Below are 26,236 nucleotides of genomic sequence, written 5' to 3'. Positions count from 1 at the left end.
AAAATGTTTAACAATTTATCTCATCTGACCTTAGATTCTAGATCTGAAGCAGATTTATTTCACAGAATTATTTCATCAATCTTTCCTAACTGAAAAGAAAAATAGGAAAGCTATAACATGAAATGTAAATGTGAGCAATATTTGGATTCAGCTTCCTATGTTGAAAGTTGATTTGATTAAAACAAAGAGTCATGAAAATATGGCAAAATTATCCAAAAAATCACCAATAACAACATAGTTTTAACAGAAGAATGAGAAGCACTTTTTTTCACCAAATGGAATCAGCTAACATAACTATCAAAATCAACAAACACTAAAACATCTTTCTAAATATCTATAATATGTATGTATATCAGATATATGTACTTGTACTAGATATGTATATATACTATACATATTCTCAATTGATAGAAATAAAAATTATGTTATAATGCCACTTTCATCCTAAGATACTACTAAAGAATATTCATGGAAGTATTCAAATAAATATTAAGAAAAAAGTATATTTTCATTGATGCTGCTAACTTAATATAACAGATTTTTATTTGGGTTCTAGTACATTCTATTAAATTATATTTAGCCATCACAATAAAATGTAACCCTACTTGGTGCTTACTATTTGTTGGGTACTATTCTAAATGATTTACCTAGATTAACTCATTTAATCCTCCCAATTATCTCCATGATGTAGGTAACAGTATCGCTTTTAATTTACAAATGAGAAAACTGGGGCAGAGAGTAAGTTAAATAGGAAACTGGCTATCTAGCTTCAAAGTCCATGTTCTTCACCAATACTTCAACCTGCTTCGTATAACACACTCAGTCTTTAGAAATTAAAGGGATTTATTCTATTTCTTATTGTCCCTCTCTCGCTATTTTCTCCCCTTATGAAGTTACTTTGCTCTCTCCCCAAAGAGCACCCCCAGTTGAACCTATTTCTATAGGCTGCCAAAGAGTGACCCCTTGTGTTCGAATTGCAAAGCTAATCATGTGTGAATATTTGTTGACGTATTGCTTCACTGTGGTAAATTATTTAAGAAATTCAGTTTTATCACAATGAGGACAAACTAAATCATAGAATGTGTCCTATCTTTTGCAGGTCATAGTGAAAGTCAATAATGGCATCAGAGATTTTTCCACCTCAGTAACACCCAAGCAGAGTCTCTGTGATGGCAGATGGCACAGAATTACAGGTGAGAAAACTGACTGCCCTGGGTAGCCTGCACACCCAACTGTAAGATTATGACCTGGCAGAACTTAGGCTATCACTTATATGATAGGTAACGCATGGCAGTCTAAAAGTATCCAAGAAAATAAAAGCATGTTATTATACTATTATGTGTATACTGAATCCACATGTGATTTCAAAATATGAATGCTGCAAAACTGTATTAAGGGGTTGCTTAAATAACGCATAGCTTATAGGGCAAAAAAAAGTAGCACAAAAATATTCTAAATATTCTCCCTTTCTAAGGAAAATGTTACAGTAATCTCTTGGTTAGACATTGTTAGACATCATTGATGATTTTAATAATATAGAAGAAAGTGTGGGTTTTATTCTGGGATAAATAAAAGCAATTGCTGTGATAGTCTTTCTCAGGTTAAAAATTCATCACTCCAGTGCCACTTATGACCAGTCTTTGCCCTGCATTTCAGTTATTAGAGATTCTAATGTGGTTCAGTTGGATGTGGACTCTGAAGTGAACCACGTGGTTGGACCCCTGAATCCAAAACCAATTGATCACAGGGAGCCTGTGTTTGTTGGAGGTGTTCCAGGTAAGTGTTGTTTAAAAAGGAAAAGTTTCCAATCCAAAAAACTGGGTTCTCACAATTGTTATTGTAGAATTGAGCCATGTGTTTTCATGATGCACCTAGTTACTCAAAGGATTTTATATACAGTGTCATTTAAATGGAAAAAGCACAATAAAGTGACATGTAAGAACTAGACCCCAGCATTCCAGCCAGTGGCTATTACTCTCCCTTGCCATATTTGCTTATTTTTTTCTTTCCTTTCCCTTTTAAGTACCTGCCACACACATATACACAGTGAAACACATACTCTTATTTTATCTCTAACACAAAGAAAACTCATTGACTAACACTACAGTAGGATCTGAGAACTTTGGAGGATTAAGTTTGCTGTTAGTTGCTCCCCTTCCTCAGTAGGAAAAAATGCACAGTTCTGTCCATGATTAGTCTGAACTGCAAAAACAGCTGCAGACCATAAGTTGTTGTCCATTGGTAGTGACATTCCCTCAGAGAGGTTCCCAGCTGCAATTCTGTAAACATCATCAGTCACTGCTGCTGTCATCTGCCAAGAATGGTGTATAATCCAGGATGGTGACAAGACACTTATGGACAACACACAAACACCCCAATTGTTTTAAACCTCTGAAGCAAGGACCATGTCCTCATATTGAATGCATTTGTTTTTACACATTTCACTAACTTGGAAAACCTGAATGCTATGGCTGGGGAGTGGGATTTAAAAGGGAAATAACCCAGCTTTTGCAGCTGGAACTTGGTGGGGAGTTTTTAACTGACATACCATAGTTGTACATATTTTGGGGGTACATGTGATATTTTGATAGCTGTATACAATGTGTAATGATCAAATCAGGATAATTGCAATATCCACCACCTAAAACATTTATCTTTTCTTTGTGTTGGTAACATTACAATTCTTCTCTTCTAGCTATTTTGAAATGTACAATAAATTATCCTTAACTATAATTTCCCTATTGTACTATGAAATTCTAGAAATTATTCCTTCTATCTAACTGTATTTTTGTACCCATTAACCAAGTTCTTTTCATCTCCTTCTTCCCCCTTCCCTTCCCAGCCTCTAGTAACTACCAACTACTCTCTACCTCTCTCCATGAGATTTACTTCTTAAGCTCATATATGTGAGTGAGGACACATGATATTTGTTTTTCTGTGATTAGCTTGGTGGGGATTTTAATAATCTTCTAATAGATTATTTTTAGACTGACCCATAAAGACAGACAATGCTTTAAAGAAGAGAGCAAGAAAGCACAGATAAAATTAAGCATCTGACCTTGGGTACTCCAAAAATAGTAACAACTAAGCACTCTTCTTTGTCTGAATTTTTCAAATACCAGTATTGACAATAATGGTAACCCGGTGTGAAAAGAAATATTTGAGACCCTCGCAAAGCAACTCTTCTCCTCCTTTGTCTCCCGCTTCCACTCCCCTCTCCATTCCCCAGTCCTCTCCCTGTTCCTGACTTCAGCTTTGAAAGGATTCTGGCAAAGGCCAGCACTGCACTTCGTGCAGGTGCAGCATGAAAAAGTCTCACATCAGTGCATATTTCTGCATATTGCTTCCCTCCAGAAATCACAACACAGTTTAAAATGTTTCACAGGTTCCCAAGGGCCTCCAGGATTAAATTCACCATAGCATGCAAGCTCCTTGACATCTGTCTCCTCCTTGTCCCTGCCTTTGGGATCTCCCCACACCTTCTGGCACTTGCAGTTCCTAAATGTTGATGGTCTCTTTGCTCCAGGCCTTTGCATAAGGGAACTGGGCCTCAAATTCTGGGAAATGTTCTTCCTTTCCTCCCCTAGTACCTTTGTTAAGAAACAACTTCTCCTATTCCTCCCCAATCTAACTCCTATTGACCTTTAGGACTCAGCTCAGACTTTTACTTACAACACACCCCTTTCCCCCTGGGATGTATACACATACCGCTGTTATAGCACTTAGCACAGAATATTGTTGAAACTAAGAGGTGCATTCCTTGATGGCAGGGAACATGACTATATCCAACACAGAGCATGGATTGTCTATTAAGCACTGTGCTAGGCTTTGGGAGGCGAACAAAACAAGCATAGCCCTCCCTCATGGAAGTTGGAGTATTTGTCCTTCACTATGCCACCCGACGTGCTTACTACATCTTTCAAACAGATATTTCTCTTTGATTTTTGTTTGTTTGTTTGCTTTCACAGTCTGATCCCAGCCTCATGCACTGCCATCATCCCTCACTACAAGAGTTGCTAAGCCCCCCAGACTGGACGGGCAAGATGTACCTAAAGCCAAATTCAGCCTGCCTGAAACAGAATGAATAGCAAACTTTAGCTAATGAGTCAGCATAGGAGCTAGCAGGCCAGAAGGGCGTAACCACCAGCCCACTGCACCACTGCGGCTTTTAAATCCATCTAAGAATTATGCCAGCAAGCCTAGAATAAAAGCAACTATAATTTAAGATGAAATGTAATTAATTATATCATTTTTAGCTGTTCAAGATTAATTCCACTAAAATCACATCAGAAACCAGGCATTAAGAAGGTAACTAAAGAAATTAGGCTGAATAAAACCCCTAAATGCACTGAATTCTCCAAGAATACCATTCAGAACTCTGGTGACTCATTATTTCTATCCATAAAAAGCTAACGCATAAAATTCCTAGAACTACACACCAAAAAAGTCAACTTTAGTGTGTGATAATTTTAAAATCAAAATTAAAAATTAAAGAATTTTTTTTCTGCCGGACATGGTGGCTCGCGCCTGTAATCCTAGCACTTTGGGAGGCCAAGGCGGGTGGCTCACTTGAGCTCAGGAGGTGGAGACCAGCCTGGCCAACATGGTGAAACCCCATCTCTATTAAAGATACAAAAAATAGCCGAGTGTGGTGGTGAGTGCCTGTAATCCCTCCAGCTGCTCAGGAGGCTGAGGCAGGGGAATCGCTTGAACCCAGGAACTGGAGACTATAGTGAGCAGAGATCACACCACTGCACTCTAGCCTGGGCCACAGCGTGAGACGCTGTCTCAAAATAATAATAATAATAAAATAAAAAGGTTTTGTTAATGTAGCCTACCCATGGGTCTAACCATTCATTCCTCTACTGAAAATCCCACATTATTTGTATATAGTCAAGCATTCAACCTGGAAACGTTCTCTCTAAAAATTACGCATTAATTTCATTAATCAATTACTTAGGATCCTAGGGCACTGTACTGTCACTACCTACAATTAATTGTGTGGTGAATTATTCAGACCACTAACTGCTACATGAATTATTACCTCCAGATGATTTCCCTCATAAGCCAAAGGATGGTAAGCTTGGGCAGAATCAAAACCCATGTTCTAAGTCTGGTCTCCAAAGTAAGCAGAAGTATTAGATGTTTCTGCCTCTCATAAGCGTTCCTGTTCACTCATTTCTTACCCAAATGATGAAGTACACTGAGCAGGCTGGAAGAATAGTCACACTAATCTAGAGACAATAAAGGGAATTGATCTCTCAGACCCCTTCCAAATCTAAAACTTTTATGATTATCATTCTAAATATGAAATGCTATTTCCATGATTTATTTTCAGTACATGGCTTCTGCATATTCTTACCCTACATTGCTTAGAAAACTTATTACAGCTGCTTGCTGATGTTTCATTTGCTGTTCTATGTTCTTTCCTGAATTACTGATTTCTAAGTGTTTTCCATCCTTTATCTGCTACTGCTCACATAGCTGTTTGTAAATAATAATAAGCTTTGGCTAAATGGATTTTAATTTTATGATATTTCTAAGCTCTCTAAATTGCTTTAAATTATATTGCTTCTATCATCCTAACACATTTAATTGTGTCTGTACAATTAATAAGCATAAGGCTTCTTCTAGATTTCTAATTAAGATAAGAGGAGAAAGTTCCCTTGGCATACCACAGGGCACTTGTGCCCACACAAAGACTAAGCAAGTTATCATTACCTATTTATAGTTCTTAAACCCTGAGCTCAGAAAAATTGAATTTTAGTTTATTTGAATTCATTATTTTCTCATTATATTTTATGAACAGGCAAAAATGTGGAGGCTTAAGGGTGAAGGGTAATGAATTAAACAGAAATATTAACCAAGTCCAAAAATAGTGTGGAAGCTAAAATTTCTTTCCTCCTCCTTAGCAAAGCACACATTATAAGTGAGGCCTAGGTGAAATTAGCTTTAAAAAACATAGGTAGATCATGAAAATTCACTGCTGAGGCTTTACATGTAAGTGGTAAATTTCAGCCTTAAAAGACAGCTACAATACACAGAAATCTGATCATGGAAAACATGGCAAAACATTAAAATTACCACAAGTCCATACGACTTCACAAGCAAATAATGTTCCTGAGAAATGAGTCAATTATAACTATATTCTATTTTTGAAATGTAAATCATGTTGATGATATGAGCAAGTATGTATACTTTTACCAGGAAGTAATATTCGGGCTTGGAATACCTCAATTGCAATCTTTGTTTTTATTTCTTGCTCTTTTCAGAATCTCTACTGACACCACGCTTGGCCCCCAGCAAACCCTTCACAGGCTGCATACGCCACTTTGTGATTGATGGACACCCAGTGAGCTTCAGTAAAGCAGCCCTGGTCAGCGGCGCCGTAAGCATCAACTCCTGTCCAGCAGCCTGACACGACAGAGCACAGCTGCCCAAATACAGAGTTCTTTAGAGCACTGAAAGAAACACAAAGCCAGCCAGGAGGAACAGCAACTCTTCCTTCTGGTGGAAGCTTTCATCCAGTTGAACAGGACTTAAATGAATCATCAGGGACTGGATATTTCTTATTTCTCATTTGGATTCTTAACCTTGAGTCCAAAGTGTCTGCAATGGACAACAATCGGAGGAGTGGCAAACTTACTTGTATTGAGAGCACACGCAATTCCTTCTGGTGAAATTACTGTTTCTGTTTCTAATAAAATAGAAGGGATTCTGAATAAACACTTGCACACATTTTTGAAGTGCGGCTAGATTCTCAGATTCACCTTTCTTCCAGGGAAGATAACTTACAATCTATATAAAAACCTCTTTGTCCTAAAACTACCTTTCTTTATTTTGAAGAGACTTACTAACTTACATATAATCTAAAATTAGATGATAGATTTGTTTTTAGCCCTTTTGTTTGGTCTATCAGTATAAGAAGAATATTTTAGGTTTATAGCTGAAGTTATCAAGGTTTAATAAAGTAAATTTCTAACAGAATACTAGAAAAATGTAGTATAATTTAATTTTTTCTAAATAAGAAACAAAGGAAATAAACTACTTTTTCCCCTTCCTTATCTCCTTAAAAGAAAAATAAAATTGTACATGAGGGGAGGCTTCTGTAGGTTATTATTACTATTATTGTGTGTTCTATAGGAATCATTGAGGATATCACAGAAAAAACAATAGGACAAAATCATAAAATTCAATTTAAGAGTACACAAGTCCTTTTATTAAAAGTTTGCTCCCAGCCTGGGCAACATAATGAGATCCCATCTCTACAAAAAAAATTGCATATGGGCACACAACTGTAGTCCCAGCTACTTGGGAGGCTGAGATGGGAGGATTGCTTAAGCTCAGGAGTTCAAGGCTGCAGTGAGCTATGACTGCTGACTGCACCTGCACTCCAGCCTGGGCAACAGAGTGAGATCCTGTCTCAAAAACAAAGTGTGCTCCCCACATACCTGCAACACAACTAGTCTTATTTCTAAAATGTTATAATCTTTTTTCCAAATAGCTACATTAATAAAATCTAGAGAAAATGGACTTGAATAGCTGGTAGAATATTAAAATATAGAAATGAAAAAAAGAATTATATCTAAAAACCTCACCTCAGAAGACAGAAAAAGAGAAAATAGGCCCTGATATCAACAGAATTAACAATACATAAAGGGAGTAACTTTTGAGGGGAGAGGATATAAAATATTTTGAGGAATTACCAAGGGGAATAAAACAATGTTACCTTGAAATGATTATATATATATTACATATTGGTATATATGTCCATACCTACCTATATCCCCTGCTACCCTTCTGTCTGAAATATACAAATAATGATAATGTTGAAGATATCGATAAACGTAGCTAATGTCTGCTCACAGAGGACTTACTAAGTGCCAGCCATCATGATAAGCTAAAGTTAATTATTTTATTTGTTCATTCCACTAATCCTTTGAGGTAATATTTGCAGCTCAGATAACTTGCTCACTGTCATTCAGCTGGACCAAGAAGCCGGTAGTCGAAACAAGACTGCCTGCCTCCAGGGGCAGCATGATTGTCACCTTGGTTCCCTGCCTCCAAAGACTATCTGCCTTCCAGCTGACCAGAGCCAGAGAGGTACCATGAAGTAGTGAGCTGGCAGGGTCTCACTGTGAAAATCAAGAGGGCACTTGCTTTGACTCATCTAGAAGGGCAGCAGGTTTCTAGGGGCCAATCCCTTCTTTAGGACTGGATGAGAGAAACCATTTCAGCACAACTGGCAGTGCAACACCATGATGCCCCCAACACCACACACACAAACCTGCAGCACATACACACACAGAGTCTATGTAGAGTATAGAAAGCCAACTGAACATGCCCCTGTCCAAAATGTGAGCACCACAAATTTTCATCTGTGTTATTCACTGATATGTTGTAAGAGCTGAGACCAGTGCCTGGCAGGTAAGTATATGCTCCTAACGAGTGCATTTAAAGGAAGCCTAGTTTCCATAAAGTTATCCCCTCACCTCACCTCCTAAGGCAATCACTTGACTTGTAAATTTCCTGGAAGTCTAAGAAAAGGGAAAAACGGACAGTGACTTCTCCATCTGAGTTCGACTGAGCTCCAGAAATCTCTGGCTTGCCTGAGGGTGCAGGGAGAAGCCTGAGGGAGAGAGGGAGGTGCAGGAGAGAAGCCTGAAGTCCTCAGAGAGACAAAAAGCACTCCCTCAGGTCTCTGATAACCTTTCAAGTCCTGAAAAGTAGGTAAGAAGTTTGGCTACCATGAATAGGACCACTCAGTTTCTAAACGTCACAGCACCCAAGGACACCATTCCCAGAGAAGACTGCTAGAGGGCAGGATGAGGTGGGCAGAAGGTAGATGAGATTAAAGGTGAAAGCCTGATGATCTGCCAAAGCATGGGACAGGAAGGCAGAAACATAAGTGGAATGTAGCATGACCCTAGCAGCTGGAAGAAACAGTTGAATCTCTCAAGGAACTTCTCAAGTGTAGTGATGGTGGCTGCTCAGGCTTGAGTCCCTCACCAGCCCAGCCAGACCATAGTTTACAAACAGAGAGCTAAACCAGCAACCTCAACAGAACATGTTGTCAAATGATCCTGTCTAAAAACTGTTGATTAATGAGCTGATGTCAGCCAGATGGTAGGTTATGAAAGCATGGTGTCACCAGGTTGCCCTGGGACCTATTTGTAATATTCCCTTACAGAAAGCTTATACCTGGAAATGTAAGAAATGTGGGAAGGCAATTTATTCAGGGTAAAGGCCTTGGAAGACTAAAGAATTCATACTGCTGAAAACTCTATTTATCCTTTTAATGTCTTTTTTTTTACTTTAAGTTTTAGGGTACATGTGCACAACGTGCAGGTTAGTTACATATGGATACATGTGCCATGTTGGTGTGCTGAGCCCATCAACTCGTCATTTAACATTAGGTATATCTCCTAATGCTGTCCCTTCCCCCTCCCCCCTCGCCACAACAGGCCCTGACGTGTGATGTTCCCCTTCCTGTGTCCACGTGTTCTCATTGTTCAATTCCCACCTATGAATGAGAACATGCGGTGTTTGGTTTTTTGTCCTTGCGATAGTCTGCTGAGAATGATGGTTTCCAGCTTCATCCATGTCCCTACAAAGGACATGAACTCATCATTTTTTATGGCTGCATAGTATTCCATGGTGTATATGTGCCACGTTTTCTTAATCCAGTCTAGCATTGTTGGACATTTGGCTTGGTTCCAAGTCTTTGCTATTGTGAATAGTGCCGCAATAAACATACATGTGCATGTGTCTTTACAGCAGCATGTTTTATAATCCTTTGGGTATATACCCAGTAATGGGATTGCTGGTTCAAATGGTATTTCTAGCTCTAGATCCCTGAGGAATCGCCACACTGACTTCCACAATGGTTGAACTAGTTTACAGTCCCACCAACAGTGTAAAAGTGTTCCTATTTCTCCACATCCTCTCCAGCACCTTTGTTTCCTGACTTTTTAATGATCACCATTCTAACTGGTGTGAGATGGTATCTCATTGTGGTTTTGATTTGCATTTCTCTGATGGCCAGTGATGATGAGCATTTTTTCATGTGTCTTTTGGCTGCATAAATGTCTTCTTTTGAGAAGTGTCTGTTCATATCCCTCACCCACTTTTTGATGGGGCTGTTTGTTTTTTTCTTGTAGATTTGTTTGAGTTCATTATAGATTCTGGATATTAGCCCTTTGTCAGATAAGCAGATTGCAAAAATTTTCTCCCATTCTGTAGGTTGCCTGTTCACTCTGATGGTAGTTTCTTAAATCTGTAGTGATGCCCCTACTGTCATTCCTGATTTGATAATTTGTGTCTTTTTTTTTTCCTGATAATTCTACCTAGAGGTTTATCAATTTTATTGATCTTTATGAAACAGCTTTTGTTTCTATTGATTTTCTCTATTATTTACCTGCTCTTATATCATTGTTTCTGCTCTTTATTACTTCTTTCTTTCTGTTTATTTTGGATTTAGTTTGCTCATTTTTTTCTGTTTTCTTAAGGTAGAAGCTTAGATCATTGCCTTGAGATGTTTCTTCTTTTCTAATGAAATAATTTATTGCCTTAATTCTCTCTAAGCACTACCCATGCATTTTGATATGCTGTGTTTTTTTTTTCATTCAGTTCAAAGCACTTTCTGATGTATTCAATCATTTCTTCTTTTATTCATGGGTTATTCAGAAGTGTATCATTTAGTATTCCAATATTTGGAGATTCTCTAGGTATCTTTCTGTTATTAATTTATAATTTAATTCTACTGTAGGACATATTTTGCATACCCTTCCATACTTTGAATACTTTTCAATTTATTGAAACTTGTTTTGTGGCCTACAATATATTCTACTTGGTAAATTTTCCATGTGCACTTGAAGAGAATATACAGTATTCTGCTGTTCCTAGGTAAAGTGTTCCATATCGGTTATCATGTCCTCTATATCCCTACTGATTCTGTTTACTTGTTCTACCAGCTTAAATCCTGAACTACAAATGTGGAGTTAGTTCTCCTTTCAATTGCATCAGTTTTTGCTTCATGTACTTTGAAGCTCTGGCATAAACATTTAAGACTGTTAGGTACTCTTGATGTCTTGACCCTTTATCATTATGAATTGTCTCTCTTTACCTCTGTAAATTCTTTGCTCTGAAATCTTCTTGTCTATTATTAACATAGCTACTCCAGCTTTCTTCAGATTAATGTCTGCATGGCATATCTATTTCTATCCTTTTATACTTTTAATTTATCTGAGTCTTAGTATTTAAGGTGGGCTCACTTAGACAGCTCATAGTTGCATCTTCTTTTCTAGCCAATCTGACAATCTCTGCCTTTTAACTGAAATTTAGACCTTCTGTAATTAATGCAAATATCAATATGATACGGTTTAAATGTATTATCTTTGTTCCTTCTTTCCTCTTTTCCTGTCTTCTTTAGAATTAAATGAGTAATATTTATTACATTTACTCTCCACCATACAATAGTTAGAGCTACTATATTAGCTCTAACTCTGTTTGTTGGGTTTTAGAGATAACTCAAGTTTTACTTCATCACAATCTATTGTCAAATACCATTATGTCATTTCACAAATAGTCTACGAATTACAAAAGTAAACTTCTATTTTCCTCCTTTTTTTTGCTAGTATTATACATTATACTTTTACATAAAATATCATTGCCATAGTTTGCCTTAAACAGTTACCTATTAGTGCTTAAAAAATTTTAAAGCCTATATATTTATCCACATATTTTCCATTTCTTGTGTTCTTTCTTTCTAAAGATCCAAATTTCCATCTAGTACTATTTTCTTTCTGCCTGAAAAACTTCCTTGAACATTTTTTATAGTGTAGATCTGCTAGTGATGAATTCTCTCAGCATTTGTTTGGCTGAAAAGTCTTTACTTCACCTTCATTTCTGAAAGATACTTTAAAGATATTGCTCCACTGCCTTTTTGCCTTCATATCTTCTGATTAAAAGTGTGCTCTCATTCTTATTTTTGTTTCTCTGAATGCATGTGTCATTTACTATCAAGTTTTAAGATTTTTCTCTTCAATTTAATTAGGACATGTCATTGTTTTGTTTTCATGTTTCTTCTCCTTGGGGTTGGTTAAGATACTTGGATCGGTGAGTTTATAGTTTTCATCAAATTGGGGGAAAATTTGACCATTATTTCTTCAAACATTTTTCTATCCCCCTCCATTCTTCTGAGAAGCCACTTACATATATATTAGACTGCTTGATAATGAAACACAAGACTTATTCTCTTTTTTAATTGCTTTTTTCTTTGTACTTAATGTTGGATAATTTATATAGCTGTATCTTCAAGTTCATTAATATTTTCTTCTCCAGTATCTAATCTCTTAATCCTATTCAGTATATATTATTACTTCAGATATTATATTTTTCATCTCTAAAAGTTCTATTTGGGTCATTTTTATACCTTCCATTTATTTCTTCATTACGCTTTTATCTACTATTTGAATGATATTTATGGTAGCTGGTCTACTTTATTTGTCCATTTTCACACTGCTATAAAGAACTACCTGAGACTGTGTAATTTAGGAAGAAAAGAGGTTTAAATGACTCAGTTCCACATGCTTAACAGGAAGCATGGCCAGGAGGCCTCAGGAAACTTACAATGGCAGAAGGCAAAGGGAAGCAAGCACATCTTACCATGGTGGAGCAGGAGAGACAGAGGGAAAAGGGGAAAGTGCTACACACTTTTAAACAACCAGATCTGGTGAGAACTCACTCACTATTATGAGAACACCAAGGGGTGTTCTCCATATCCATAGAGAATACTCCATATTCATATCCATATAGGTGTTCACCATAATCCAGTCACCTCCTATCAGGCCCCTCCCCCAACACTGGGGGTTACAATTCAATATGAGATTTGGGTTGGGACACAGAGCCAAACCATATCATTTACTAATGCCGTCATCTGTCATTCTCAGTCTGTTACCATTGACTAAAGATTCTCTTGACTGTGGATTGCCTTTTCCTTTTTTTTTTTTTTCATGCCTGGTAATTTTTTATTAGATGCTAATCATTGTGAATGTTACACTTTTGGTGCTGGATTTTATTGTAGTTTTTATTTTTATTTTGATGGGTTGTCTCCCCTTGGATGCAGTCAAGTTACTTGAAATCAGTTTGATCCTTTCAAATGTTGCTCTTAAATTCTGTTAGGGCAAGTCCAGAGTAGTCTTCAGTCTATTCCCATCTCCCTAACCTAACCCTAACCCTACTTTGCCAATATCTTGCTGAAGACTGTACTCAATAATCCATGTACTATATTAAAAGATCCACTATTGTTGAAACACATATTCTACCCAGGCTTGTATGGGCTCTGAGGAATTTTTCTATTTTTTTTTTTTGAGACAAAGTCTCACTCTGTTGCCTAGGCTGGAGCACAGTGGTGCAATCTCAGCTCACTGCAACCTCCGCCTCCTGGGTTCAAGTGATTTTCCTGCCTCAGCCTCCCAAGTAGCTGGAATTACAGGTACCCGCCCATCATACCTGACTAATTTTTGTATTTTTAGTAGAGTCAGGGTTTCACCATGTGGGCCAGGCTGGCTTCGAATGCCTGACCTCAGATGATCCATCCACTTTGGCCTCCCAAAGTGCCAGGATTACAGGTGTAAGCCACCAAGCCCGGCCCTCTGAGGAATTTTTCATCACTCCTTTCTCCTTCCTGTCATTCTTTCTCCAGCCTCAGGCAATTTCCTGCCTCAATTTTGTTTTCTTCCTTTAAGGAATGTTCTATTTTTATTTGGCAGATAAAATGAGGTGACTTAGAGATCATCTTGAGTCTCTCAAGGCTTATTTTTAAGCTTTCTTAAAGTTGGTATACATTAGCCTTTAGTCTAGCTCCAGTTTGGATCTCTTATGAAAGTACGACCTTTCTGAGTCTCTACTCAATGCCCCACATGTTCAAGATCTTTCCACTTTAACTGGTTGGCATTCAAACACCTCCCAGCTCAGTGTGAGCTCTGAGAGTTTTTCCTCTTATAACTCCCTGGCAGTTTTTCTTTTCACCTAATGTAACACATATGCATCTATGTCTATTTAATTATAAGTTAATAAACTTTTCATTTTAAAAGGCTTATATGTATATTTTCAGAAGCAGCAAGGTAGACAAAAAACACTGGTGAAAATTGTATCTGATCCTAAAGTCAGTCTTTTGGAGAAGACAATTTCATTAGACGGATGCTGACAGCCATCAAGAGAAAAGGAAAGCAGGCTGAGTTTCTCGGGACTACTGCAAGAAGAAAAAGAGAACATAGAGAGCTGGCCTCAACCTCAAAAGTGATCCTACATCTAACCAAATTTAAAAATCCACATGAGGCTTCTCAATACCTACTGTAAACAATTTATCAAGATACCTGGTCAGCACTTCAGGTACAAAGTGATAACCGGACATCATTTTTCTTGGAAAAATCGGGGTTAGAACCACAGCTTTGACTTCATTATCAATACATTTAACCAACAATCTGGGCTCCTCTATGGAAGTAGCTTAAATGCCTTGCAGATTAACCATGGACTAAGAACTTTCTTTGATCTTGAATACTCTTCCAAAACACACAACCCCAGGTCTCCATTTCTCACCCAATATAATTATTCTTGAGCAGAGCATTATCAAATAATATCAAGCCAGGAAACTGGCTTGGGGTACTAAGGTGAAAGGATTTAGCCAAGTAGCAACCCAAATATGAACAAGGAAATGAGCTTAAGACACATTAAGCATTTAGAATAAGCCCCACCTCACTGATGACCATGGTGGATTAAGCTTCATCTTTAATTATTGATATTAATGATCTACTGTGAGCAAGATGATCTCTAAGGTACTTTCTAATTGTGAAATATTATTCTGTCTTATGTATCAGACATAAATGATAGCCTATCACTACATGTGCTTTACTGACTACGTTTCTGTCGGTCTTACTAAAAGTAAATAGCTCAACTGTTGTCATCATCTAAAGGTGCCACCACTTTTATTTGTTTACCAGATCACCAGATGATACTGGTCCATTACCCTTGACCTAGTCAGACCTTGACAAAAGACTTAATGGTGCTATTTAGGATGCATTTCCTTGCTGCTTTGTGCAGGTGGCTTTCTCATTGTTGCATAAACAGTGACAGGAACATCAGTTATTGTCAGGCAATGACTTCCAGGGCACCTCCGGAGTTGCCTGAATAAAAAAGCGGATGACATGTAGTTAGATACTAAAAAGAGGAAATATTTTTTTTCAGAGCACCAAAGTTTGATTATATATTTAACTGTTATAATCACTCTGAAATCTCTGAATGTCATAAAATGAGTACAACATGGTGATGCTGATGAGGCACCCATTTTAGATGGATATAACAAAGAAATTGTGGCCTCTGACGTATATTTAATCACAGGAAATTCATATATTCAAAGATAATCCTCCAGATATTCATTTTGAAAGGTATGCAATGATTGCCAAATGGCAAAACAAAAGTGCATAGTTACAAACATAAGTGATAATATTGTAGCAATTAATGTGCATACGCACCCTAAATCACCTCAGTTGAGTGATTTCAAAACAAGAATGTTTGTGGTAAAATACAAAACTGAACATAGTATTCCACATACTGTTCAAATGTTGATAGAATCTCAGATTTGAAATGGCCCTTAAATGACACCTAGTCCAAAAATACATCAAGTATATGAATTTCCTTTCCAACATTCCCACCAAATAGTCATTCAGCCTTTAACATTTCTAAAGATCAAGAGCTCACTACTTCCCAAAGCAGCCCATTTTATCCTTGACTAACTCCAATTTTTAAATACCTACACCTGTTAAACTTAAATCTGTGTTCCCAAAATTTCCAACCCATGAGAATCTAACAGTGTAGTATCTAAGGTTTTGCTATGGTAAACATCAGAGAAGTGGAACTAATCATTCTGCAAAAACACTTTGTCTCACAGAATCTTCATATTCTATATCACTCTTTCTGCCAAAGGTAACAGCAAAGCCAAAGTGATACTAATCAAAGCCAAAGTGACATTAAATCTGAGGTCTAAGTCTTTTTCAAATTTTTAGCCTTATGCCTGGCACAGTGCCCTGTACACACTAGCACTGAAGTTTTGTTTGTTTAATTGAATGTTATCTAATCATGAAGCTATCAACAAAACAATCTATTAGGTTGGTGCAAAGGTAATTGTGTTTTTGTTGTTGATGTTAATAGCTAAAAATGTACCAGAAAGAGAGAGAATGAATTGGTCTATCATCAAGACTTACAGAACTACAAAATACAGACTCTACACTAAGGAAAACTGGGCTCTGTTAATACGAATTTAGAAATAATGTTTTTGAATTGCTGAGAGTTTTTTCTTGCTAATACTGAATATCAGCTGAAGGTTGTATTGATGATAGCCAATACATATCTCCTCACTTGTGAGGACAGAAGACTTTACCTGGTTGGTGACATCTCCTTCCCATTACAGGCAGCACTGGAGCTCAGCCCCGGTTCCGGCTCAACTGAAGAATCTCCTCCTTCCACTGGAAACCTCCTTGGCTGGGTTCCAAATCGAAAAGGCATAATTCACTGAAAACCTATATCAGAAAGTTAAAATATTGAAAACCTAGATTAGAAGATTAAAATACTGGGGGTGGAGATAGATTGTCTTCAAAGACTTGTATGGAATGTTTTAAAGAGTCAGAGTCTCACTATGTTGGCCAGGCTGGAGTGCAATGGTTATTCACAAGTGCAATCGTAGTGCACTACAATTTTGAAACCCTGGGCTTAAGTGATCCTCCCACCTCAGCCTCCTGAGTAACTGGAACTACAGGTGCACACAATGTGCCTGCTCTTGGAATTTTTAATATTACTATTTTGTTATAGACATACAGAAACATTCTGAATGTTATTCTATTTTTAAATAGCTAAAAATAGTGTTTAAAATACTGTATTTCACAACTATCCCTTATGTACAATTTAAGTCTTGCAAAAAATACAAAATAGCCACCAAGCGATGCAAGGAAAATGTACTCTATGGTTAACATAACTGAAGACCATTTCTGCTGTGTGAAAACAAAATTCTGTATGCCTTTAAATGGTTGTTCCAATCAACAAGCACCTCTCTATCTATCTGTGCCTTCCTCTTCCTTTGGAGCACAGTTTCACATTCACCAAGATATCTTCAGCTAATCCTTCAGTTCCAGGTGATTATTCATTTCCCCTCTGCTTCTCTATAGTCACAGTAGAGTCCCTGGCTCTGGCCCTTCCCAACTATGTGATCTTAGTCAAGGTACTTATCTATATTTCTCAAGGGTACATTGGTGATAATATTTTCTACTTCTAGGATAATAGTGAGGATTAAGTAAGGTAATACACGTAAAGTGCAGTGCCTAACACACAGTAAGTGCTCAGTAAATGTTAACTATTATTATTTAGCAGGTACTACTGAGCATTAGTAAATATATATAATGTCTGCAAGTATACCTGAGATAGGAAATTTATTATGAAATAGATATATACACACAAACACACATAAATGAACTCCTTACTGCCCACCTTGGAACTCTTCCCTACCCCCTGCTCCCACTCTTCACTTGCTATGGCCAATGCAATCCATTAAGTCTGAATTTACATTTTACTTACTCTATAACTTACTTTTATAACCCCCATTATCTAAGTTTTCATAGCAACCTTTATTTCTGCTTCATAACAGTTATCCTTCTAATTCAGGGTTTCTCAACCATGACACTATTCACAGCTGGGATCAGACAGTTCTTAGCTGGGGAGGGAGGATACTGTCCTGTGCACTGTAGGATGTTTTGCAGCATTCAAGGCCTTCACCCACTGGATGCAAAGAGTACCCCTCTCCCAAAGTTGTGACAGTCCAAAATGTCTATAGACATTGTCAAATGTCCCCTGGTGGGAGAGAGAGGCAAAACTGCCCACTGTTGAGAAACACTACCCTCATTTTTTGTAAATGTTTAATATCCCCCCTCATTCCAAGTCTGTCTTTGTCATCCCTGAATGCTTAATACCTAGAACAGTGCTTGTCACACAGTGGACATTTAATAGCTCTATCCTGAAATAATTTGCATGTATTTAACCATTAGTACACAATGTATTCAACTATTAGTACACAAAGGGTAGGAAAAATTTAAAATGGTGCAACTATTTCTTATGCCTAGTACAGTATTCTATGCCTAAAAGTAAATGTTTATTGGTGGTAATAATAAAACTAAATTAAGGTTTAAAAATTCGAATATGATAACTTTTATAGGCTGTGTGTCAATATCAAGAAAAAAGTGCTTTGTTCATTGATGATTTAGTGAAACCATCGTAAACTCTGTGGTTTAGTATAACTACCTATCTATGCAGGTATTAACATTTAGCTAATTTGATCAAGGATAAATAGACTTACCAAAAGAGGCTGAGTCTGATTTCTGCAGAGGTGAATAAATCAATGCTTTCTACTGGCCTTCCATAGAAGGCTGGAATTGCAGAAGGAATGATGATCAAATGTTCCAGTGACACCCGGAAATTATGACATCAGGAGATTCTTTCACATAGTTTCCTACCTGCTAAAGAATCAAATATCTCAATGCGTAGCTCCAACAACAAGCTGAGGCTTAGCTAAAAATTTTCTCTAAAGCTTTTTGGAGGGTTTCATTCTTGTTTTTACTGGATTATTTCCCTATAATATTAGTATTTTCATCCATGAATGGGGACCTACAGTCTAATCCATCTGTACTAAATCAGAATTGAGATTCTTCTCATTTTATATCCTGTTTTCCTCATTCCCTTTCTCTCCTAGACCTTCTCTTATAATATCCCAAATAAATCCAATCTATCTACATCCTCATCCCACTCCAATATCCTCAAACCCAAATTGTTTACAATTTTCAAATTTCTTTACAAATTTCTTTACAAATTTCTCTATAACTCTTACATGGGATTCTTTACACCCTCTCTCTAATGCCTGGACTAACCTTATTTTTTTTTTTCCTGTTTCTTCAAGAGAGTCTTCAAATTCCCAAAATGGCTGGAATAATTACAATTGTGAAAGGAAGAATACGTCTTTTTTGTTGTTGTTGTTGAGACAGAGTCTCGCTCTGTCGCCCAGGCCGGAGTGCAATGGCGCTATCTTGGCTCACTGCAAGCTCTGCCTCCCGGGTTCACACCATTCTCCTGCCTCAGCCTCCCGAGTAGCTGGGACTACAGGCGCCCGCCACCGTGCCCGGCTAATTTTTTGTATTTTTAGTAGAGACGGGGTTTCACCGTGTTAGCCAGGATGGTCTCGATCTCCTGACCTCGTGATCCGCCCGCCTCAGCCTCCCAAAGTGCTGGGATTACAGGCGTGAGCCACCGCGCCTGGGCGAAAGGAAGCATACATCTTGTACTGTCCTCATTATTCTGTTCCCTGGGCCCTGGGCTGCTTCTCTGCTCATTTCTCTAACTGCTCTCCCTCTCCCAACTCATTCTTGGCTTCTAGATCAATAGCTCACCTCATGAACATCTCCTCTACTCAGTAATGTTTAGTTTAACCCTTATACCAGAACATAACTCTTCAGCTAAGCAGTTTTTCAGTTTTCATATCTGATGACTAAACTATTAAACATTAGTGAGCATTTTTACCACTGTTGTGTTTTCATATGACTCATGTTACAGAAAACTGGCATTTTACATAAGAATTAACTTGATGTTGGATACAATCTTACCTCTACCTTCTTTTTCTTACTAGGGTACTATCTGTGAATAAGTTGATCACCATTTTAGCTTGGAAAAATAACTGACGGTGTCACAGTCACACAAACAAATAAATAATTGCTGGCCATTGTGAGCTAAGGTATCATTAGGACCTAAACATGTGGTCCTTAGGATGGCAAAAAAATGTAATAGTTTACATGTCTGAGAGGTGGTAGCAGTGGGAGAATGATAGGTTTTAGCATCAGAATTCAGTTAGAATTTTTTTTTCTTTTTCTTTTTCTTTTTTTGAGACAGGGTCTTCCTCTGTCATCCAGGCTGGAGTGCAGTGGCATGATCATGGCTGACTGCACGCAGCCTCAAGCTCCTAGGCTCAAGCAATCCTCCTGCCTCAGCATCTCAAGTAGCTGGGACTACAGGTGCACACCACCATGCCCAGCTAATTTTGTATTTTTTTGTAGATACAGGGTTTTACCATGTTGCCCAGGCCAGTCTCAAATTCCTGGGCTCAAGTGATCCACCCACCTTGCCCTCGCAAAGTGCTAAGGTTACAGGCATGAGCCCACTGTGCCCAGCCAGGTTTGGATTTTGACACAATGTTAGCTCTGAGATTTTAAGCAAATCATTAAAAGTTTGTCTGTAAAATGGCATTAATTCTTACCTTACAGAGTTGTCGTGAGGAATTAAAAACAATCTAACATGTATAAAGCCAATGACTGGGACACGAGAATTCAATCAGCACTACTTCCTACATATTTTTGTGTCATTCTTGAAATCAGAGTATTGAGACACTGATTTCACTTTTTAGTCACGGATATATATGAAGTAAAATATCTGTAAGTGGGGTATTCTTAAAATCCTGTAATTTACCATTTTAAATAGTCCATTTGGCATACCATGCTTCTTTAGAATGGGTGATACAATGAAACAAACCAAACAGTAGCCTTAATGATGAAACTTTACAACATTAGAATGATACATCAGAAGACAAAAGGAACTTGAGTCTCCAGCATATTTTCATAAAGCAATAGATAAACAAGAGCAATACAAATGGTGAATAAAAAGATGGTGAAGTATCCAAATACCCCCTTAAGTACCATAAGCTTAAGAGCAATAGTCTTTCAATTCTCATGATATTAATTCATGAGATGCAGAAAATAAGTGATATTTGAACTTGTCATGTTCTAAGAAAAAAAGACCCATGGACTTCATTCATTCATTTAATGAATATTTGCTGAGAATCCACCATGAGCCAGGCATGTGTTAAGTGTTAAAGATAAAAGATTAAGCAAAAACAAACACAGTTCCTATTGTGGTAGAGTTTGTAGGTTACGATAGGATTTGTTTTAGTCTAGGATATTTAATCTAAATCTAAGAGACGAGGGGGCATTAATTAGGTGGAAATGAGTGGGAGAAAAAAAACACCGACACAGTTGAGGAGGGGGCAAAGAGGAAAACAACATGTGCAAACGTCATGCCAGTAAAGACAATAAAAAATCTGAAAGGCCAGCATAACCACAGCATGGAAAACAGAAAATAAATAGAGTCTGAGACATAAGTACAGGCCAAATCATGCAGGAGCAAAAACTCAAGTTAAAATTTTAGACTTTATCTTATGAACAAGGAAGCCCATCAAAGAATTTTAATTTCTCAGGACACATATTTAGGTTTCATTGATTTTTCTCTATTTTCTATTTACTATTTATTTGATTTCCACTCCAATCTTTATTATTTCTTTTCTTCTGTCTATTTTGGGCTTAATTTGCTTTTCTTTTTCTAATTTCTTAAGATAGAAGCTTAGGTCATTGATTTTAGTGCTTCCTTCTTTTCTAATGTAAATATTTAATTCTATAAATTTCCATCAAAGCACTCCTTTAGCTGCATTCCACAAATTTTTGAATTTTGTATTTTCATTTCCTTCAGTTAAAATTTTTCTTTGTTTTTTTTCTTTGACCTATGAGTTGTTTACAATTACATTGTTTAATTTTCCAATATTTAGGAATATTCTACTTTTCTGTTACTGATTTCTAATTAGGTTCCATTTTTGTTAGAGAACATTCTTTGTATCACTTGAATCCTTTTAAATTTATTTAGGCTTGTTTTTATAGCCAGAATATAAACTGCCTTGGCAAATGTTAAACACATACTTGAATGTATATGCTGCTATAGTTGGCTTCAGTGTTCTATATAAGTATTTTCCAATATTTAGGAATATTCTAGTTTCCTGTTACTGATTTCTAATTAGGTTCCATTTTTGTCAGAGAATATTTGTTGTATGACTTGAATTCTTTTAAATTTATTTAGAGTTGTTTTTATAGCCAGAATATAAACTGCTTTGGTAAATGTTCCACACGTACTTGAATGTATATGCTGCTATAGCTGGCTTCAGTGTTCTATGTAAGTAATTTGTTGATTGACAGAATTGTTCAAGTGTTCCATATTCTTACTGATTTTCTATATACTTGGTTTATCAACTACTGAAATAAGGGTGTGAAATCTCCAACAATAATTGTAATTTTATTTACTTCTCCTTTCTATTCTGCAGTTTTTACTTCAGGTATTTTGAAGCTATTATTTGGTGCATAAATATTTAGTATTGTTACAGCCTCTTGATGAAATGACACCTTTATCATTATGAAATATATCTGATATCTTTGCTCTATAGTCTACTTTTCTGATACTTGTATAGCTACTCTTCATTCATTAATTTTAGTATGACATATCTTTTCCTATTCTTTTATTTTTAACCAATTTGGTTATTATATTCCAAGTGGGTTTCTTGTAACCAGTATATATTTGAGTCTTGCTCATTTTACCCACTGTGATGACCTCTATCTTGAAATTAGGGTATTTTTATCATTTATATTAATATTTAATATGATAGATATGGTTGAATTAAAATTTGCCATCTTGCTTTTTGTATTCTATCTGTGCCATCAGTTCTTTGTGTCCTTTTCTTCTTATTCCATTCTTTTGGATCAACTGAATATATTTTATGAATCTATTTTATTCCATTATTGGTTTATTACTATACACCTTTGTGTTTTGTTTTGTGTTACTTTAGGGTTTATAGTATACATATTTAACTTTTCATAGTCCGCCTCCAAATAACATTATACCACTTCACATATACTAGAAGAACCATATAAAAGTATATTCCATTTTCCCCCTCCCACTATATATAATTTTGTTGTCATATATTTTAATTCTATCTATAGTACAAACCCCATGCATGTCATTATACATTTTCCTTTAAGCAATTGTCTTTAAAACAAGAGACATCTTCTATATTTATCTACATTTTCATCATTTTCAGTGCTCTTTATCCCTTTGAGTAGGTCCAGATTTTCTTACAACATAATTTTCCCTTTGCCTGAATGTTTTCATTTAACAGTGCTGGTCTGTTGGTGATTAATTAATTTAGCTTTTATATCTCTTTTTTTCATACTCATTGTGGAACAATATTTTAACTGGGTATAGAATTCTCAATTAGCAGTTTTGTTTTCTTTAAGTACTTTAAAGATTTGGGTCCACTATGTTCCGGCTTGCATTGTTCCCAACAAGAAGTCTGTTGATTTTTTTATCTTTGTTCCTCTATATAATATGTCTTTTTTCTCTGGGTGGCTTTAATATTTGCTTTTTATCACTGATATTAAGCAATTTGATTATAATGTACTTGGCATAGTTTTCTTTCCGTTTCTTGTGCCTAAGGTTCACCGAGCTTCTTGGATCTGTGGATGCACAATGCTTATCACATTTGAAATTTTTTTAGGCATTGTTTCTTCAAGTATTTTTTGTTCCCTCCTCTGGCATGCCAGTTACATGTATATTACACTGTTGAAAGTTGTCCCACAGTTCACTAGTTCTCCTTTTTAAAAAAATCTTTTCTTCTCTGTTTTATTTTGCACAGTTTCCATTGCTACATCTTTAAGTTTGCTAATGTTTTCTTTTGCCTAATGTCTAATCTGCTCTTTATTCCATCCATTTTTCACCTTAGATATTGTACTTTCCACATCTAGAAGTCTAATTGGGATCTCTTTTTCGTATTTCTTTGTCCCTTCTCAGTCTGCCTGGGCTTCCTTCTGTCCTCTTTAACATATACTGCTTTAATGTTCTTTTAATTTTATGTAACTGTTATGTTTACTAATTCTTTCATTTCTGCCATTTCTTGTTCTGTTTTTAACTAATTTTTCACCTCATTATGGGACTCATCTTTGCATATCTGGCAATTTTCGACTTGAGTGCCAGGCATTGTGATTTTACATTGCTAAACAATTTTATTTTTATTCCTCTAAGTATTTTTAAGTTTTGGTCTGAGACACAGCTATTTGGAAACAGCCTGGTTCTTTGGAGGCTTGGTTTCATGCTCTCTTAGGCTAGATTACAACAGCCTTTCATCCAGGGCTAATTTTTCTCCACTACTGAGGTACCTTTCTGAGTACTCAATGTTCCAGCTATTTTAAGGTTTCTCCACTCAAGATACAGGGAATGTGAATTAGTCCTAGCCCTATGTGAACCCTAGGAATTGATCTGCCCGCTTATTTCCAGTGGTTCTTTCCTCAGTCTTACATAGTTTCCATGAATCCATGCAAGGATCAGCACTCAGTTTAGGCTCATGAGGAACTCCCTAAAGATTTTCAGAGCTTTCTTTTTGCATACTCTCTCCTCTTTGGCATTCTGCCCTGCAAATTCTAGCTGTCTGATCCTCTAAAATTTCTAACTCTGTCTCCTCAACTCAGTGTGGCCATTGGGCTGTGTTTGGACTCTATTCATTAGAAAGGTGTCATTAGGTCTAGCCTACACTCAAGGAGAGGGGCTTACACAAGAACAGGAGACAGAGATCATTGGGTGCCATCTTGGAGGATGCCTACCACAGATGCTGCATTCTGATGTAATGTCTCAGAATGCTTGTGCAGTACACACAAGTGTTTATCAAATATTTCTGGCTTTCTTTTTTCCAGAAATTGAAATTCCTGGCCACCTTATGATTACTTGGAGCCCATGTGATTAGTTTTAGTCAGTGAATTATGAGCAACCATTAATTGCTAGTGTAAGACCCTCCTGAGTTTGTCTCTACCACAAAAACCAGAAATGTATCTCACATCATAAATAAAAATCAACCAAAATTAACTAAAGACTCAAACATAAGACCCGAAATTAAAACTACTAGGAGAAAGCAGGAAAATGTCTCCACAACATTAGTTTGGGCAATGATTTCTTGGATATGACCCGAAAAGCACAGAACAAAAGCGAAAGTAGACAAACGGGATTACATCAAACTAAAAAGCTTCTGCACAGCAGAGGAAACAATTAATATAATGAAGAGACAACTCACAGATTAGGAAAAAATATTTATAAACCATACATCTGCTAAGGGGCCAATATCCAAAAATACATAAAGAAGTCAAACAACTTCACAAGAAAACACATAGCCCAATTAAAAATGGGCAAAGAACTGGAATAGACGTTTCTCAAAAGAATACATACAATGGCCACAGATACATGAAAAAATACTCAATATCACTAATCATTAGGGAAATGAAAATTTAAAAACATAATATTTATCACCTCACACCTTTTAGAATGGCAGCTATCAAAAAGATAAAAGATAAATGTTGGCTAGGATGTGGAGAGAAGAGCCTTTTTAACACTGGCAGTGGGAATCAAATCAATACAGCCATTATGGAAAACAGTATGGATTCCTCAGTCAAAAATAGAATCACCATATGATCCAGCAATCCCACTTCTGGATATATATCCAAAGGAACTGAAACAAGTAGGTCAAAAAGATATCTGCACTCTCATGTTTACTGCAGCATTATCCACGATAGCTAAGATATGGAAGCAACCTAACTATCCATCAATAGATAAACAAATAAAGAAACAGATAAAGAAAATGTGGTATATATACACAATGGAATACTATTCAGCCTTGAAAAAGAAGAAAATGCTGTCATTTGTGACAACATAGATGAACCTGGAGGACATTATGCTAAGTGATATTAGCCAGCCACAGAAAGACAAACACTGCATGATCTCACTTATATGTGGAATCTAAAAAAGTCAAGCTCATAAATGTAGAGAGTAGAATGGTGGTTACCAGAGGGTAGTAAAGCTGGAGGGTAGGACAGGGATAGAGAGCAGAAAGATGTCCAAAGGATACAAAGTTTCAGTTAGGAGGAATAAGTTTTACAGATCTATTACATAGCATGGTGACTAGTTACTAATAATATATATTTCAGAACTGCTAAAAGAGCAGATTTTAAATGTTCTCATCACAAAAAAATTCTGAGTATGTGAAATGATGGATATGTTAATCAGATTGATTTAATCATTCCACAGTGTAAATATTTATCAAAAAATCAACTGTACCCCATTAATATATACAATAATTAATCAATTTAAAATCAAATAAATCAAAAATGGACCAAATAATGGCAGATCATCAGCCTGAGTGCCAGAAGGGGGATAACATAAAGCATAGCCCCCAGACACCCCTCAATGGTCATGTATCATGTACAAAAAAAAAATTGTTGTTTTACACCACTGAGAT

At 36.6% G+C, this 26,236-nt stretch overlaps 2 protein-coding genes across 6 annotated transcripts in view; one reads left to right on the top strand and one right to left on the bottom strand.

Moving 5' to 3' along the window:
* LAMA4 (laminin subunit alpha 4) overlaps positions 1-6,738 on the top strand; it is a 148,782-nt gene extending 142,044 nt beyond the window's left edge. Inside the window, exons 37-39 of the mRNA XM_012506019.2 lie at positions 1,100-1,193; positions 1,657-1,776; positions 6,273-6,738. Of these exons, the coding sequence (XP_012361473.2) occupies positions 1,100-1,193; positions 1,657-1,776; positions 6,273-6,418 (360 nt within the window). The 3' untranslated portion in view covers positions 6,419-6,738. The remainder of the gene's footprint in view (positions 1-1,099; positions 1,194-1,656; positions 1,777-6,272) is intronic.
* Positions 6,739-14,081: 7,343 nt separating this feature from the next.
* The window catches only part of FAM229B (family with sequence similarity 229 member B), a 15,267-nt gene continuing 3,112 nt past the window's right edge, over positions 14,082-26,236 (bottom strand). For 2 of the 5 annotated variants that reach the window (XM_030809589.1, XM_030809588.1), the window contains exons 2-4: positions 18,401-18,557; positions 16,439-16,577; positions 14,154-15,185 (exon numbers count right to left, since the gene is read on the bottom strand). In XM_030809589.1, coding sequence (XP_030665449.1) covers positions 15,068-15,185; positions 16,439-16,563 — 243 coding nt within the window. In that variant the 5' untranslated portion in view covers positions 16,564-16,577; positions 18,401-18,557 and the 3' untranslated portion in view covers positions 14,154-15,067. Of the gene's footprint in view, positions 15,186-16,438; positions 16,578-18,400; positions 18,561-26,236 lie in introns of all 5 variants that reach the window. The other 3 variants (XM_030809587.1, XM_003255585.3, XM_030809586.1) reach the window with 3 other exon arrangements.

This window comes from Nomascus leucogenys, chromosome 3, assembly GCF_006542625.1.
Source record: "Nomascus leucogenys isolate Asia chromosome 3, Asia_NLE_v1, whole genome shotgun sequence".
NCBI lineage: Eukaryota > Metazoa > Chordata > Mammalia > Primates > Hylobatidae > Nomascus > Nomascus leucogenys.
Note: the sequence above shows the minus strand (reverse complement) of the source record. Positions and strands in the feature narration are given on the sequence as shown.